The sequence below is a fragment of the Prinia subflava genome, chromosome 7 (genome assembly GCF_021018805.1).
Source record: "Prinia subflava isolate CZ2003 ecotype Zambia chromosome 7, Cam_Psub_1.2, whole genome shotgun sequence".
Lineage (NCBI taxonomy): Eukaryota > Metazoa > Chordata > Aves > Passeriformes > Cisticolidae > Prinia > Prinia subflava.
The window spans coordinates 25,530,163-25,544,325 of NC_086253.1; the positions used below are offsets into that span (position 1 = coordinate 25,530,163).

General features: G+C 42.3%; 1 protein-coding gene across 4 annotated transcripts in view; it reads left to right on the top strand.

Annotated features, from left to right (window-relative positions):
* The first annotated feature begins 5,711 nt into the window (after positions 1–5,711).
* Positions 5,712–14,163, top strand: part of GABRB1 (gamma-aminobutyric acid type A receptor subunit beta1) — a 121,496-nt gene continuing 113,044 nt past the window's right edge. For all 4 annotated transcript variants that reach the window (XR_010080955.1, XR_010080956.1, XR_010080957.1 and 1 more), the window contains exons 1-3: positions 5,712–7,175; positions 7,274–7,365; positions 7,443–7,510. Coding sequence is in view for 1 of the 4 variants with exons in the window: in XM_063401877.1 (XP_063257947.1) it covers positions 7,096–7,175; positions 7,274–7,365; positions 7,443–7,510 (240 nt within the window). In the remaining 3 variants the exon portion in view is untranslated. The remainder of the gene's footprint in view (positions 7,176–7,273; positions 7,366–7,442; positions 7,511–14,163) is intronic.

Sequence of the window (14,163 nt, forward strand, 5' to 3'; positions counted from 1 at the left end):
AGAGAAACTGCATATGTGACTAAATTCAGCCATTCTATCTCCTTATTGGTAGAAGAAAACAAGCTAGGCTCTGATTTACATGACTCACATCCACAAGTGTTTGTAGTGAGTGCATCACATCACGGAAATGGGACAAAGAGACACATTGCATTCTAGTGGCTCTGTGTGGTAAAATGCTTGTAAGCATGAGAATACTACTCATAAAACCTGATAATTTAAATAGGGCTTTGCAGTGAGCTGCTTCAGAAAACAGTGAAAAGGCAAAGCTGGGTAAAATAAATCCATTTATTAGAAAAAGAATTTCTGAGCCATTCCACTAACAGTGTTTCATTTCTTATGCTAAAGAAACCCTGTAAAAATCAAGACAGGAGCAGGCCTTAAAAAAAGCAGAGGAGCAAAGTTCTCAGTCCTACAAATGTATAAGCACCTTGCCACAGTTTGCATCAGCCTCTTAAAATCAAAGGAGCTGCTTGTAATGAAAAGGTATACACGCTCAATTTCTCCAAGATAAAGCCTTGGGTGTTAACTCTTTCTGTCCTGCTTCTGACACACTGCCTCTACTGGCAAAACTCAATTTTTAGGAGCTGTATAAAAGGAAGCATCTGAAGTACCTTTTAAGAGAAATCAAAATAATATCATACATTGTATGTCTCTGTTCTCTAAATATCTCCTTAAACCAGCTTCTGCAGTGCTGCCATCAACTGCCTTCCTTTTTCCAGCAACACTTCAGATTACTGGCTCCTTGTAGTTAATATGCCCATTAAAACTATACAGAATAAATGCATACAGACTAACTGCTGCCTTCACCTTCTTCATGTCTGTCTGAACACTTGTGACTTGTCCTCCTTACTTACCCTGAATGAGTAGAGTAACCTCTTCTGAAGGTAAGATTGTCTTTTTTGATAATCTCTGTAGCACCTGGCACAAAGACCTTACTCTTTAGCCCCTACTACTTCTCTTGAGCCAGAATCAGAGGCAGAAGGAGTTTCTGAATTTTTCACATGTGGGATGAAGGACTTTGAAGTGAGGTTGCTTCTCATAGGTGGTGAGAAGGGAGGAAAAAGAAAATGCACTGCTGTAGGATTTTCTCTCATTAGGGATGCAGTGCTGGGCATGCACATCCTGAGAGGGAGCAAATTCTGTAATGTTAAGAATGGATATTGAATGGTGGTCTAGACAAAAAGCTGGGAAATCTAAAAAGGGGTTTCAAATGAGTAGTACTGATGTTTATCTGACATGATTAAAGACTCACTAAATTATCCTGGCTAGAGATATTACAGCACAAAATCCTATAGCTCATATATTCTCTTCTCATGTTGACTATTAAAGGTGAGTAACTTTGACTCACAGTTTTGATATTTACTATTAATTCCTTAAAAGAACTGTCCTAAGCATTTTACAGTCTTTTAAAACAAAGTAGAACATGCATTAGAATGATCATAATTATCTTTACAGGGTATAAAAAGAGGGATGAAAATGGAGCACAAAGAGGATGTGATATGTACCACCTTCTTTCCTGAGATAAGAGTGAGGGCTTACTGAAAGACCCAAAGGAAAGGGAAACAGGTGTGAGGGTGAGGTGGTCTCCTCAGGGTGTAGCAGTCTCACACTGTCAACAGATCTCTGGGTAAAGCACAAATTCATGTCAGTCCTCAGCTCTTCTCGATCGTTTGTGCAGCTTTGCTGCTGCACTGAAATCCCCAAGGCACACTAAAAGTACTTCCAGCTTGCAGTTTTCTGTCGTTTGAGAAGATGGCTCACAAGCTCTATTTGACTCCAGGGATTTCTGTAGGTGTAAAACAACAGTAGCGCTATCACTAAGCAGATGAAATAAGTGACCTATTTCGTTACCTGCCTCTTTATGTATAAACATGAACAAGATTGGTCTTTTACCTGCACAGGGAGTTATTTCACAATTCCAAGGTTTCGCTTTATAGTTTTCAAACCCAACCATTCAGCTTAATTGTTAAAAAATTTGATCTAAAATTTTGAATTTATGTTATTAATATAATTACTGCAAAATGTCACCTGCTCAGTGCCAATTAAAAAAAAAAATGTACCCATCCTAATTCTCATTTCTCTTTCAGCTGTGTATGTAGTATGAAAAATCCACACAGCAGTCCCATTGGACACAGGTTAGGAGTATCCCGGGTCTGCAAATCCCTTTTTTGCAATTTCTCAAAACCTGTCAGTGTTACAAATGTTAATATTTTCAGTCATCACCTTCACATACAAAGTCTACAGTATTAGGGACACAGCTCCCCTTTTTGTTTTGAGCAGAAGCACAGAGACACCTACTTTCATTCTACTTTTAAGAAGGCAGAAAATATCATGAGAGAGAGAAATTGCATAGTCATCATTTTGTATGGTGTTCACTTTCTGATGCCAAATTAAAATGACCAGTGTAAAAAATGTATTTAATAATTTAATAAAGTGGAAACATTAATTTGTGTAAGAAAAAAGATTCCTTCCTGAAAGTTTAAACATAATGAAGGTAAAAAATGAACATGTGTTTGGCCCAGGATATTTTCTGCATCATGCTTTGTGATTATATTATTTGTCTTGCTTCTAGTAAGCATTTGACATGCCTTAGAATGCAAAAAAAGTGTCATGGTTAATATGTTAGAGCTAGTAGATTTCAATTGGTTTACTTTATTAGTGCTTACATATGTTTAACAAATATGAAACTATTCCTTCAAAAGATCTGCCTTCTCTAATAAGACTAGAAAAAATATTTTAAAAATCTTACTTACAAGCTCTGTGTCATCTCATTGGCCCTATAGATACTAAACTCAGAGTAGAAATGATTGGGAAAGGAATTTGGCACTACCATTAACAATGGTTTCAAGAAAACAAATTGAACAACAAAATAAGAAAATAATCATAGTTAAAGACCATAAGAGCAGAAACTGAAGCCACCACAGGTGTTTGAAAACTAAACTGTGTTTGGTACAATGGGGTTACAGCTCCTATAGGCTGTGAGCTGGCTGCATCCCACCCCAGCACGCTGCTGGTGTCATCGCTAAATAGCACACACGGGTCAGGGTAGTAGCTCTGCTATGGGAGCTCATTTCACTGACAGAGCGGACAGGAAAGGTAATAGCAATAGAAATATTTAATTAGTTCTGTCAAGCTAGACACTTCCATGCAGAGGACAAGCACTTTTCTTGGTATAGTGTTGGGGGTTAGATTTGGTTTTTTTTCTTCTCACAGAATTTTTTCCCATAAGTTTCCAAGAGGCCTTGATGACTACTTAGAACAAAAGGGAGTACTTGAGGGACATGGCAGCACAAGGCTACACCTATTGTTTTTGAGTCCCTGGGAGTGTCCCTCAGAGGGGAGAGATGATGAGCTTTGGGAAAGGCAAGAAGACAGAGCTGGGGGAGGGGAACTCACTCTTGCTCTCAGCACCGAGGACGACGGTCAGGCTGCCCCCTGCTACAGGAAGAGTTTGCGGCCCTCACTCTGTCTCTACCTCGTCCTGGGAAATCTATCATCATCTGCTTGTGTACCCGGGAATCCTGAGCTCGCTTTCTCCAGCCTCCCCCCACCGCCGCTGCTTCTTTGGAGCTTTGAGGTTCCCCTGCTACTCTGTGTCCCTGCACTGCCCAGCCCTGCCGGGACACCCCCGCTGCTCCAGCTGCCAGCACAGAGCTCCTCATCTCATCCATCCCGGGACTTTCCTCCCTTCCAGCTTGGCCTCTCGGAGTCCTGCAGGGGCACCGAGATCAAACTGCTCTGGGCTTTCTGTGAAAGCCCTCAAGGTTCTTGGTTGTGTTTATTATTAATGCTGTAGTTGTTGTTTGTTTGTTGTTTTGTCATATATACTAGTAAAGAACTGTTATTCCTATCCCCATACCTCTGTCTGAAAGCTCCTTTAATTTTCTTTTTAAATTAGAATAGTTTGGAGAAAAGAGATTTGAATTCTCCACCTCTAGAGAAGTCCTGCCCCCTTCCTAGCAAATATCTGTTTTTCAAACCAAAACATATAGCAGCTGTGTTATCTCCAGTCTTATTAAATGACACAGATTTAAACTGCGTATCTCAGAGGTGAGAGAGAGAACTAAAAATATTGAAAACTAGTGGCAAAGCTCTCCAGATTAAGCTCCTAGAATTTTGGACACTAAGCAGCCCGATTTCCAAAACTGCAAATTAGCCATTGCAATTAGAATTAGTTGCCTATGTTCTGGGGTGCTCAGCAAGTTCCAAGATGCCCAAAAGCCATGTTGAGTACCCATCAGGTTTAACTCAGTCTGAGTGATTGAGCAAACCCTATTGGAGTGGATGGAAAGACACACTGCTGTGTTTTAAATTGAATTTATTGACTGCAGAAGCCGCTGCCATTTGAAGCACATGTCAAAAATAGATCACCATATGTCTCATCACCTGTATAAGCTTTTAGAAAAAGTTTGTAAACAGTAGTCATAATATTTGAGCATCAGCCCATTCCCCATATTCATTTATTTTGGATGTCTTTGTTCTTCGTGCAACTGGTTGTTAAAGAGATCCTGAAGCAAGAACTATGTCACATGGAGTGCTTTTATCAAAATTACGTCAAAATACTTCCATACTGGTGGCCTGGAAAAGCAGTATATTCTCCAAGAAACAGATCATCTGCAAAGAGTGCAGAACTTCAAATTCTTAATTCATTGACTAGTTCAGCTAGCAACACATGTGAAAGTGGAAGTCCTGCTGATAATAATTTACCTTTTTCAGTCCTGAAAGCAATGGAAAACAGGTCTCAGACATGCTTCCTTCATCCTTCCCATAGGGCAAGAGAAATCCTTCTCACCCGCTCTGCTCTGGCAGTATAATGGCACGCAGCTCCTCCTTTGTTTGGTTATGAAAAGTTCCATATAAATCTCTTTGTCCCCAAGCCCACACTACTGAGGGATCTTTTAGGTATTGTCTCCACACTGCAGGATATTTGCTGTTGTTTCAAAACCCAAGTTTAGAGCCCAGAAGTCCCCAGTAATCAAGCTGTACAAAATGGAGTTGAATTTCAACAGTTTGGGTCTTATTTTTGGGATGTTCAGTAGAGGAAGCTCGAGGCTGGCCTCCAGAACCCAGGACAGCTTGGTTAAGAGAGCACTCAGAGGAACCAGCTTGCCAATAAGAACAGCCTCACCCCTTCTGGAAGTATATTTGCTGGGCTGAGACATCCCTGATTGCAGGAGACCTGCAGGACAGGCTTTGTTCATGCCTTCTCAGACCAGACGGTAAGATCAGAAATTCACCTAAAACAGTTCAACCATTAATGGGCATTCAGTCCAGGGGCCAGACTACAACTCACCAGAACTACAGCTGCCCTGAAATGTGCAGCAGATTAAGAATTCCAATAGAATATACCCCTGCACTTATGCCTTAAGACAGATTTTGGCAAGCCATGGAAGGGGTCACCCTCAAATACAGGCATATCTGACTTTCATATGGCTTATGACAAAGCTAAATGTAATGCTGCATACCATCAAGAAGTAAAAGGGACTAATTCGGTGCTTCAGAAGAATCAATAACTTTATGATGGCTGTTTCTGATACAACTCTAATTAAAAAGATTTTTGGAAGACAGCTATAGTAGGATTATTTTTTTAAGAGCTCTACCCAAGCCACACCAATTATAACTGAATAAAACTCTTTCCAAACAGCAATCCTAAAATAGTCTCAGGTTGAGCTGGGAGGTCACATTTTTCAGCAGCTAATTACTGAACTAGGAGGAAAAGAAAAAAAATACAAAATGCCTCAAAGAAAATTTAAAATATTTATTATACACTGTTACAAAGAATTAAAACCCCAATTATTTTCATAAATTTGTACACTTATGGTTGGAGAAAGCAGATGTGAGATGAAAGACTCGAATAGTAACCCCTCAGGAAGCGAGTTGTGGTCCTTCTCCAAGAGTGATAAATTTTCATAGAAAAACGCATTGTTCAAAAATTTGTTCCAAAAGATGCTCAAAACTATCACTAGAACATGTGTCACAAATTGTATCAATATTCCAGCATTTTTCAAATATCGTAACATATTTCAGCTACAAAAAATCACCAAGTCTGCCATTTCTCAGAAACAAGTCTGCATGATGCCGTAGCAGACTCAAAAGCATCCGATACGTATCCCAAGGACTGTGAAGGGCACAGAGGAGACGGGTTGAACCTGAAAGGGATAAATGTTATTTCTGCTGCGCTACTGTGAAAGCGAGGGGGACCGGCAAAGCCATAAACTGCTCACAGGGCTCCGATCAGTCACTGTGTAATGATGCACAAGAGTGTCAGGTTACGTTAGAGCATCCATTCCGAGAGTCTTAAAAAAAAAAGAAAATCGCGCTCTAAACGCAAGATCAATTGCATTGGTTAAAAAAAGTGCAACTAAACATTAGTTATCCGGGGCACTGTGGGCACCGCTGCGGGGCAGCGCCCGCCACCAGCCCGCTGCGGGAGCGCCGAGCGCTCCGCGGGGCGGGCGCGTCCTCAAGCCTCCGCCGCTCGGTAAAACGCCGCCTACACCAAAACGTGCCATTTCTGTCCAGTTTGCCATGCCCTTTCACTTTATACCTCACATAACATCGAGGGGAATTTTCAAGCCGAAGCGCCCTCAACAATTATTCCCTGTCTCTTGACGGGAAGCCGGCGCTCCAGCGGCGGGGGCGAGCCCGGCGGTGGCAGTCCCTTCCCCACGGCAGCTCGGGGCTCTCGGTCCCGCTGTGCGCCGCCAGCCGCGGGGCCCCGCCGCCCTCAGCGCGCCCGCGGCACCTGTTGCGGCGCCCAGCCCTGGGTACGCCGCGCCCTCAGCCCTCCGGCGCCCTCAGCCTCCCGAGCCCTCAGCCTCCCGAGCCCTCAGCCTCCCGAGCCCTCAGCTTCCCGAGCCCTCAGCCCGCGGCGCCCTCAGCCTCCCGAGCCCTCAGCCGCCGGCGCCCTCAGTCCCCCGAGCCCTCAGCAGCCCCCGGCGCCCTCAGCAGCCCGCGGCCGGGGCGGGCAGAGGGGCGCCCCGGGGCCGCGGCGCTCCGCTCCACGCATGCGTTCCGCTCCCGGGAATTGCTTCTCCTCGCCGCTCCGCACCAAGTTCCAGTGCGCGGCTCGTCCCCCGTGAGGCGGCGGCCGGGATGGGGGCGGCTGCGAGGCGGGCCGGCCCGCGGGCGCTGCTGCTGCCGCTGGCGCTGGCCGTGGCGTGCGCGGCGCGCAGGTGAGCGCCGCCGGGGTGCGGACGGAGGGAGGGAGGCGGGCGCGGGGCCGCGGGGCCGCCCGGCCGCCTTCCTAACCCGTTTGTGCTTCTTCCCGCAGCGCCGACGGGCCCAGCAACATGTCCTACGTGAAGGAGACCGTGGACAGGCTGCTCCAAGGCTACGACATCCGCCTCCGCCCCGACTTCGGAGGTGAGGCGCCCGCGCTCCCCCGACCCGCGCTCCGACCCCCCCAGGTCCGCTAACGCCGCGTCCCGCTCCCCCCGCAGGTCCGCCCGTGGACGTGGGCATGCGGATAGAGATCGCCAGCATCGACGTGGTCTCGGAGGTCAACATGGTGAGTGAGCCTCGGGCCGGACGGTGGAGCCCCCGCACCGCCCCGGGAGCCCGGCTGCGCGGGGATGCGCGTACCGAGCCACAGCGATCGCCACGAAATAGCCGAGCACGTCGCAGTTGCTAGGAAAAGTTATTTGCGTTTGTGAGATTATGTTAGCATGCCTGCGGTGGTACTTCAGAAGAGCTCCCTGTTTTGGTCAGAATACCTACTGCAGGTTTGAGGTTCTGGGTCCCTCTTGCCCTGGTTTGCCCTTTGCGTAATTCAGCAGCTGCCGTCGGAAATGCTGGAGTTTCTTGAGCTGTAGCAGCAGATGGCCAGATGTGCGTGTTTTCATGTTAAATTATTTAAACAGTTAAACAGTTCACCTCGCATGCTAGTAGCCTTGAGTAAAAGGTGTGAAGAGAAAATAAGAAAGACTTCTAGAAAATGCTCTTTCTTGTAGAAGGGGAGAAAATATCAACACTGCAAAACAAGTACATAAGTATGTTTCCAGTTATCAGAATCAGAAGTCTCATAGCTACAGGTGTGAAATGTACTTAATTTGATTTCAGTTCTCATAGACAAGCAGGTTTAAAGAGCGAAAATGTGACTTTAGTGCCTGCCTCATTTGACAGCTTTTCCCAAAAGAAAACAATAAATCAGTTGCAAGTTTGAGCGTTGTACAAAATCATGTTTAATTAGTCATCATCATGGACATTTTGCTCTCAATCTCTTTTCTTATGTTTGATCTCACATGAAAGTCTCAGATGCTTTCTGTACATATAGGAACACCTACTTAGTTAAAAGAAGCTTAAAAACCTTACATCTCCATCCTGATCAACAGTTTATTTCACTGGGTAATATTTGCCCATTTGAAATAATTTACCAAAGAATGGGGATTTCTTCCTTGGTATATTAGTTAATAGCTGTCATTAAAACAACCTCATAATTGTGGGGATTTTTTGTTTTCATACTTAGTTTTTTTCAGTTACTTGTTATATGTATCACAGCTTCTGTTTATGTGTAAATGTTTTATTTGCTTGTGAATATGCATGGTAGAGTGGGGAGGAAACGGAATTTGTCAGGTCGTGTGTAGCATACTAAGGTCTGCAGACTGCTAGTGCCACAGAAAGACCACATTTTGCAGGTTTCAGTTCCTGGTCTTCCTGTTGCTGTATTGTACTTTCAGGGAGGAACATGGTACAGACCACACAGATAAGGCAGAGGAAACAGAACAAAGTCCTTATCAAAATATTCAAAGAACAAATCTACTCCAACTCCAAGCTATTTCTACAGCACTGTAGTGTGATTGCTGCTTTCACACCTGGAAAAAGCCAAACAGAGCAAAACACAAAAACACCTGTTCTGAAAAGTCCGAAACTTACCGTATGAAGTCTCAACACCTGAAACACTGTTAATCTGTAGGGGAGTGGATGTGACAGTTTCCAATGGCAATCTCATGGGGCATTAATTGTGTTGCACCAGCTCACAGCATTTCTTAGTTGCAACCTGTACCTGTCAAAGCTTCTCCGTTCTAACACTTGCACAGCCTCTGGGAAAGAAAAGTTTATGCTGAATGGATTCTTTGGATAATCTGTATGTAGGGGGAAGCTTGACTAAAACTGGTCAAAAAGTAAGAAAATGTTTTCATTTCATAAAAGGCCTCATCTCACGGCAAAAGGAAGCAACTGGTCCCAGCTGTAGCTGTAGCCATTCCTGAAGGCAAAATATGGAGTCTCCATTCTGAATCAGTTTGAAAGGGCTTTCTGATACCACAAGTGATCCCTGTACATAGCCTTATCTAGTGTTCTGTGTTGCTAGAGATTTTCAACAGTGATCAGTAATGTCATCCATCATTGGGAAAAGAATGCAGTAGATATCTTGGCATAAAAAAAGGTTTTTTACCTATGAAAATAATGCTTTGTTCTAGTACTTTTTTTTTTTTTTATTATTTCTGAGAAATCACAGCCCTGAGATACTTAATGTTGCGGTCACGTGTAAGTCATTCGTCTTCTTTTCCTTTAAACTGTGTCTTACAGATTTTTTAAAATTTATTTAGTAAGAGCTGCTCTCCTGTGGCTTCAGAACCAGAAATGGTTTTCAGAAGATCTTAATTTATAGTGTCCTCCAGCTATAGGACAGTTTTGTTGCTGAAGGAAACCAGTAATAGGAGCCGTGAGAGCAATACCCTCATCATGTGAGGTACTCCTGGCAAGAGAGTCCAGTTGGATTGACCAGAGTTCAGTCAGTCTCACCCTAGCAGTATTGGAGGGAGTTGTCTCATCCCTGGGCTTTCCTCAGAAACATCAAACCTTATATCCAGAGTGACAGAGGCACATATTCCCAATCATGGTGCCCACAGAGTTAAATTTTGTATTCCAGTCTCAATGCATAAATAAGAATAAAGACTGTTTCTAGAGAGAGAGAGAGAGAGAGAGAGAGAGGCTATGAAGGAGGACTTCTCCTGTGGTGTGTTGGGTGAGACATGATCATGACTGTAGACTGTCTGCTGTGTCAACAGGCTGATTTGTATGTCCAAGTACAACCAGCTTTTGCGTAAAAAGCTGAGATACAGGTGTCATGATCCGACAGACAGTCATGATGGTTTGTTTTGATTTCAAAGTGCAAAAAGAGGCAAAGATAACTTAATTTAACTAAAATCAATATATCTTTTATTGATAGTCAAAATGTGTAATAGAGGAAAAAGGAAAGAAAGAGAGAGAGAAGAGAAAAAGAGGGGGTTATAGCTACCGACAGCAGACAGGAGTCCTCGTGACGCTGAGCCAATAGACCACCTTTGCAGTCCTCGTGGCGTGCGCCAATAGATCCGTCTTGTCCCTGGGGAGATCTCAAAGGTGGTAAAGTTGTGAGGACTTATGACAGTCTTTTTCGAAGGCGAGAGGCCACAAGCCAGGAAGGGGGAGAAACCTCATGAACGGTGCAGTCTTTCTTGCTCCGCTGAGGGAACAGGTACAGGACAGACCAGTCCAGAGCACAGCTCAGCAAACATAGCTCAGATACTGTGACAGTCCCATTGTTTCTGCACAGGTTTCCAGGGGACGTCTTGGTCCAGTGAATGCACCTGTGGGAGAAACCTCGATCCCACCTCTATCAGGCCAGAACTCCTGTGTTGTGGTTTTAGGGTCCTTGGGGTCTCAGCCTCTGTCCTTGTTTGACAGTCGTGAGGCAGATGAGGGATCTTTGGACCAACTCTCACAATAGGCAACAGAATTATTTTGAATTCTGCGAGCACCCATAGTAGTAACTGTCTGTTCAAGCAGCTGTGCTGGTTGAAGTGGCTTGTTCTAACCTATGGGAGTATTGTGAAGTACTTTATTCAGTTAATGAACCAAGACTTGCACCATTTTGAACTCAACTGTTTTGGTTTTTCTCCCTTAGTACTCAGTCCTCATCTCCTCAGCTCATTAGATAGCATTGTTTTATATCTGCTTGGTAGTTCAATAGTACTGTGGAGAGTTGCCATACCAGCTTTTACAGAAAAATTAATTGAAACGCTCATTGTTATGACTCCCATTTGACACGAGACACGTTGTCTTATGTTGATTTTTGCAGGTAATCTGAAGAGCTTGTCATACAACAAACAAGCAGGAGAAGTGAAATGTAAACATCCTAGTGACCATTGCCTGGTTCCAACCATGCTTTCTCCCTAATATACCATGAGATTAAGTTTTAGTTTAGTTTTCCATGTGATTTTCACAGCCTTGCTACAGTAAGTGCAAGTAACTACCTTCCAAAGGCACAAGGTGACCTTTCTCGCTGTCTCAGTTAATGGCTCTGTTCAGCTGATTTTCATTCATGACAGAGTTCCTTAAGTATAATAGACATTTACATGAATAGAGAGTTCATTAAGAACCACACTATGACTGGATCTATTAACCTGCTGTGGTCCCTGGTTTATTCTGATGCCTTTATGTGGTTGGCAGAAGGTGGTGCTTGTACATCAAGAATAAACATGAGTAGAATAATTAGTAATTAGTGTCATGCTTCAGGGCAAGCAAACTAGTAATATACTGCTCTATGTACTAAGAAACAGTTGAGAGAAGTAGCTGGACTCTAAAAAAATTCACATGCAGTACATGCTGTAAGTTTCTCTAAAATGTGTTCCTTACTAAAGAAAAGGTGGTCAAACCTTTATAATAGACAAAAGGTATCACATATATGTCCTAAAGTTTTGAAAAAAAATGCATACGATAAAGAACCTTTCATAGAGTAGTTATAAAAGAGACCTAAGAGGAAAAAAGAAAAAAGACCTTTATTTTATATTGGGAACACTGTTCCTGACCTACCATACTGATTTTACACTGACGATGATGTAGTTTCTGTGATCGCAGACTGAAGGTTTCATGTCCCAGCAAAAAGAGATAAAAGAAAGCATGCAAAGAATGTATAATTCTTTAGCTTCTCTAAACACGTATTCAAGGCTCTTACATTTATCTGATCTCCCAAATAAGCCACAAATCTTGCAGAGATTAGTTTAACATCCCAACCTCTTGGGTAACATCTTTTTGCCCCAGGAAGAATTTATATTATCCTAAATACTCACTTTTTGTATCCTTTTTGTGAAGTTGATAATTAAATAAGCCAACTGCATAAACATATATGTATTATATATGTATACATATATATATACAGAAGTTTTCCAATTTGCTACAGAAGCCTCTAGGGCCTAGAAGAGCAAAGGCCTTCCCCTCACTTTATGGCTGATGTTAGCCCAAGTGGCTATGGCATCCTAGAGTGGTAGATGTTCAACCAAGAGAAGCTGAATCTGTGAGCTTAAACGTTTGAGCTGGGTAATGCTTAGAACCAAAGCACTGAAAGTGTGGCATTAATCCTGGCAGCCCACTGCTCGTGCATTAGACCCCAGCTCCAGAAATGGTAGAAGGACTTTTGCCTGTGGATGCACGTTATCTTAAGACACTTTTTTGCAGATTGAAAAAGACTTAAGCCGTGTTTACTGTCGGAGCCAGAATTTCACACATCTTATTCCTCCTTCCAGTCTTAATTATTTGAGAAGTTAGTGTGGTGGCTCACACCATCATCTCAACATAGGAAATAAATCCTAGGGAACCAAACTGGCATTATGAACCCCATCTCACACCTCTTTCCATCAGAGCAGCCAAGTCTCATTTTTTTGTAATTGTAAGTCTGGTTCATATAGAACTAAAATGTCAAAAATTCCTTTAGTGCCTGCCAGTATGGCAACACAAATGATAATAAATGGTCCTTGGTCTAACTATATTTACCTGAAGATATTCATACAGATTAAACTAATTTTTTTCTAAAAAGTCATAAAGCGTAATAATTATTAATGAAAATTTACTTAGCTGTAGTGCAGAAGAAGGAAGGAGAAATATTTTTTTGTTATATAGCAACTGTCCTAAAGAGCATGAAGGACATGCAAAGGCACTTTAATATTAATAATAATGTTCAGTAACTGATTTTATTTTTTTCAGTAAATATGAAAAAACTAATCAAGTAATGATACATAAAGGCCAAATCAATTCATCGTGTCTATTCCAAACACGAGTGATTATATTAGAGAGTGACATGTGGAATGAATGTAGAAATGGGCAGCTTGAGGTTAAACAGCTGGGTCATTGTTAGTGGATGTTTTGTTGAATAGTTTTTCATTTAACAAGAGCAAGCAATAAAATTGGTAAATATGCAAAACTTACAAAGAAATAATGGAAATGTTGTTTTATGTGATCCAGAAATCTGCTATATATTAGTTTTTTAAATGCTGAAGAAACTTGAGACCAGCTTCAGGGTTGATATAAGCTGTAGTCCACATTCTCTTTTTGGGCTGACAGGTACAATACTTTTCTGATTTCAAGGCTTGCACAAACTAGCTGTGACTGCCCTTTAGAAAATACATATTTCTTTCGTCCAGTGTTAAACTCACAGTTCCCCACAAGTGCAACTCTCCTGACTCCCACAATCTACAGTTAATCAATCATATCATAGTGTTGCCTATGAAATTAAAGGGGTGACACCCTCCCCTTTAGTAGTGGAAGCTTTAGCACCCAATTTGAGGTGTGTAGGATTTCATTAAATAAAGGGTATATCTGCAAAGAGGCTTTTTAGTTGTGTGGAAGTGAAAATGAAAAGATTTTCCCAGCACTGCCTGTTTAGTGTACCTGCATCAAACAACACATCTGTGCTGTGACTGCTGGAAACATCCAGCTGGTGATCTGTTAATGTTCACAACTCCTACAGTTCAGTGGTACAAACCTTTTGAAACATTCACAGTGCCAAGTGGTTATTTAATAATGGAACAGTCAATGATTAGCACAAAAAGACCCATTCTCTGAAATTACTTCTTTCTAAAAAAAGAAAAATAAATCCATAAAAGTAAATTTCATGTTTCTTGTGTGCCCAACAGTGCAAGTGCTTGTTTAAAAACTTTCACATTTTCCACAATTACATTTCCCTTTTACTTCTGATTTTGGATTTTACATCTGACTTCTGAAAGAGAATATCAGAATCTTTCAAACAAAGCATTTTTCTTCATAAGGAAATTGAAGGCATACATTTCAAATGTCTGCAAAACTTCATAATTTTTTTTTAATCAGCTTTACTTTGTACCCAATTGCCTGAAAAGTTCCAAACTTCCTCTAGGCCGTAATAATAAATTATCTACCACCTTCAGTTCA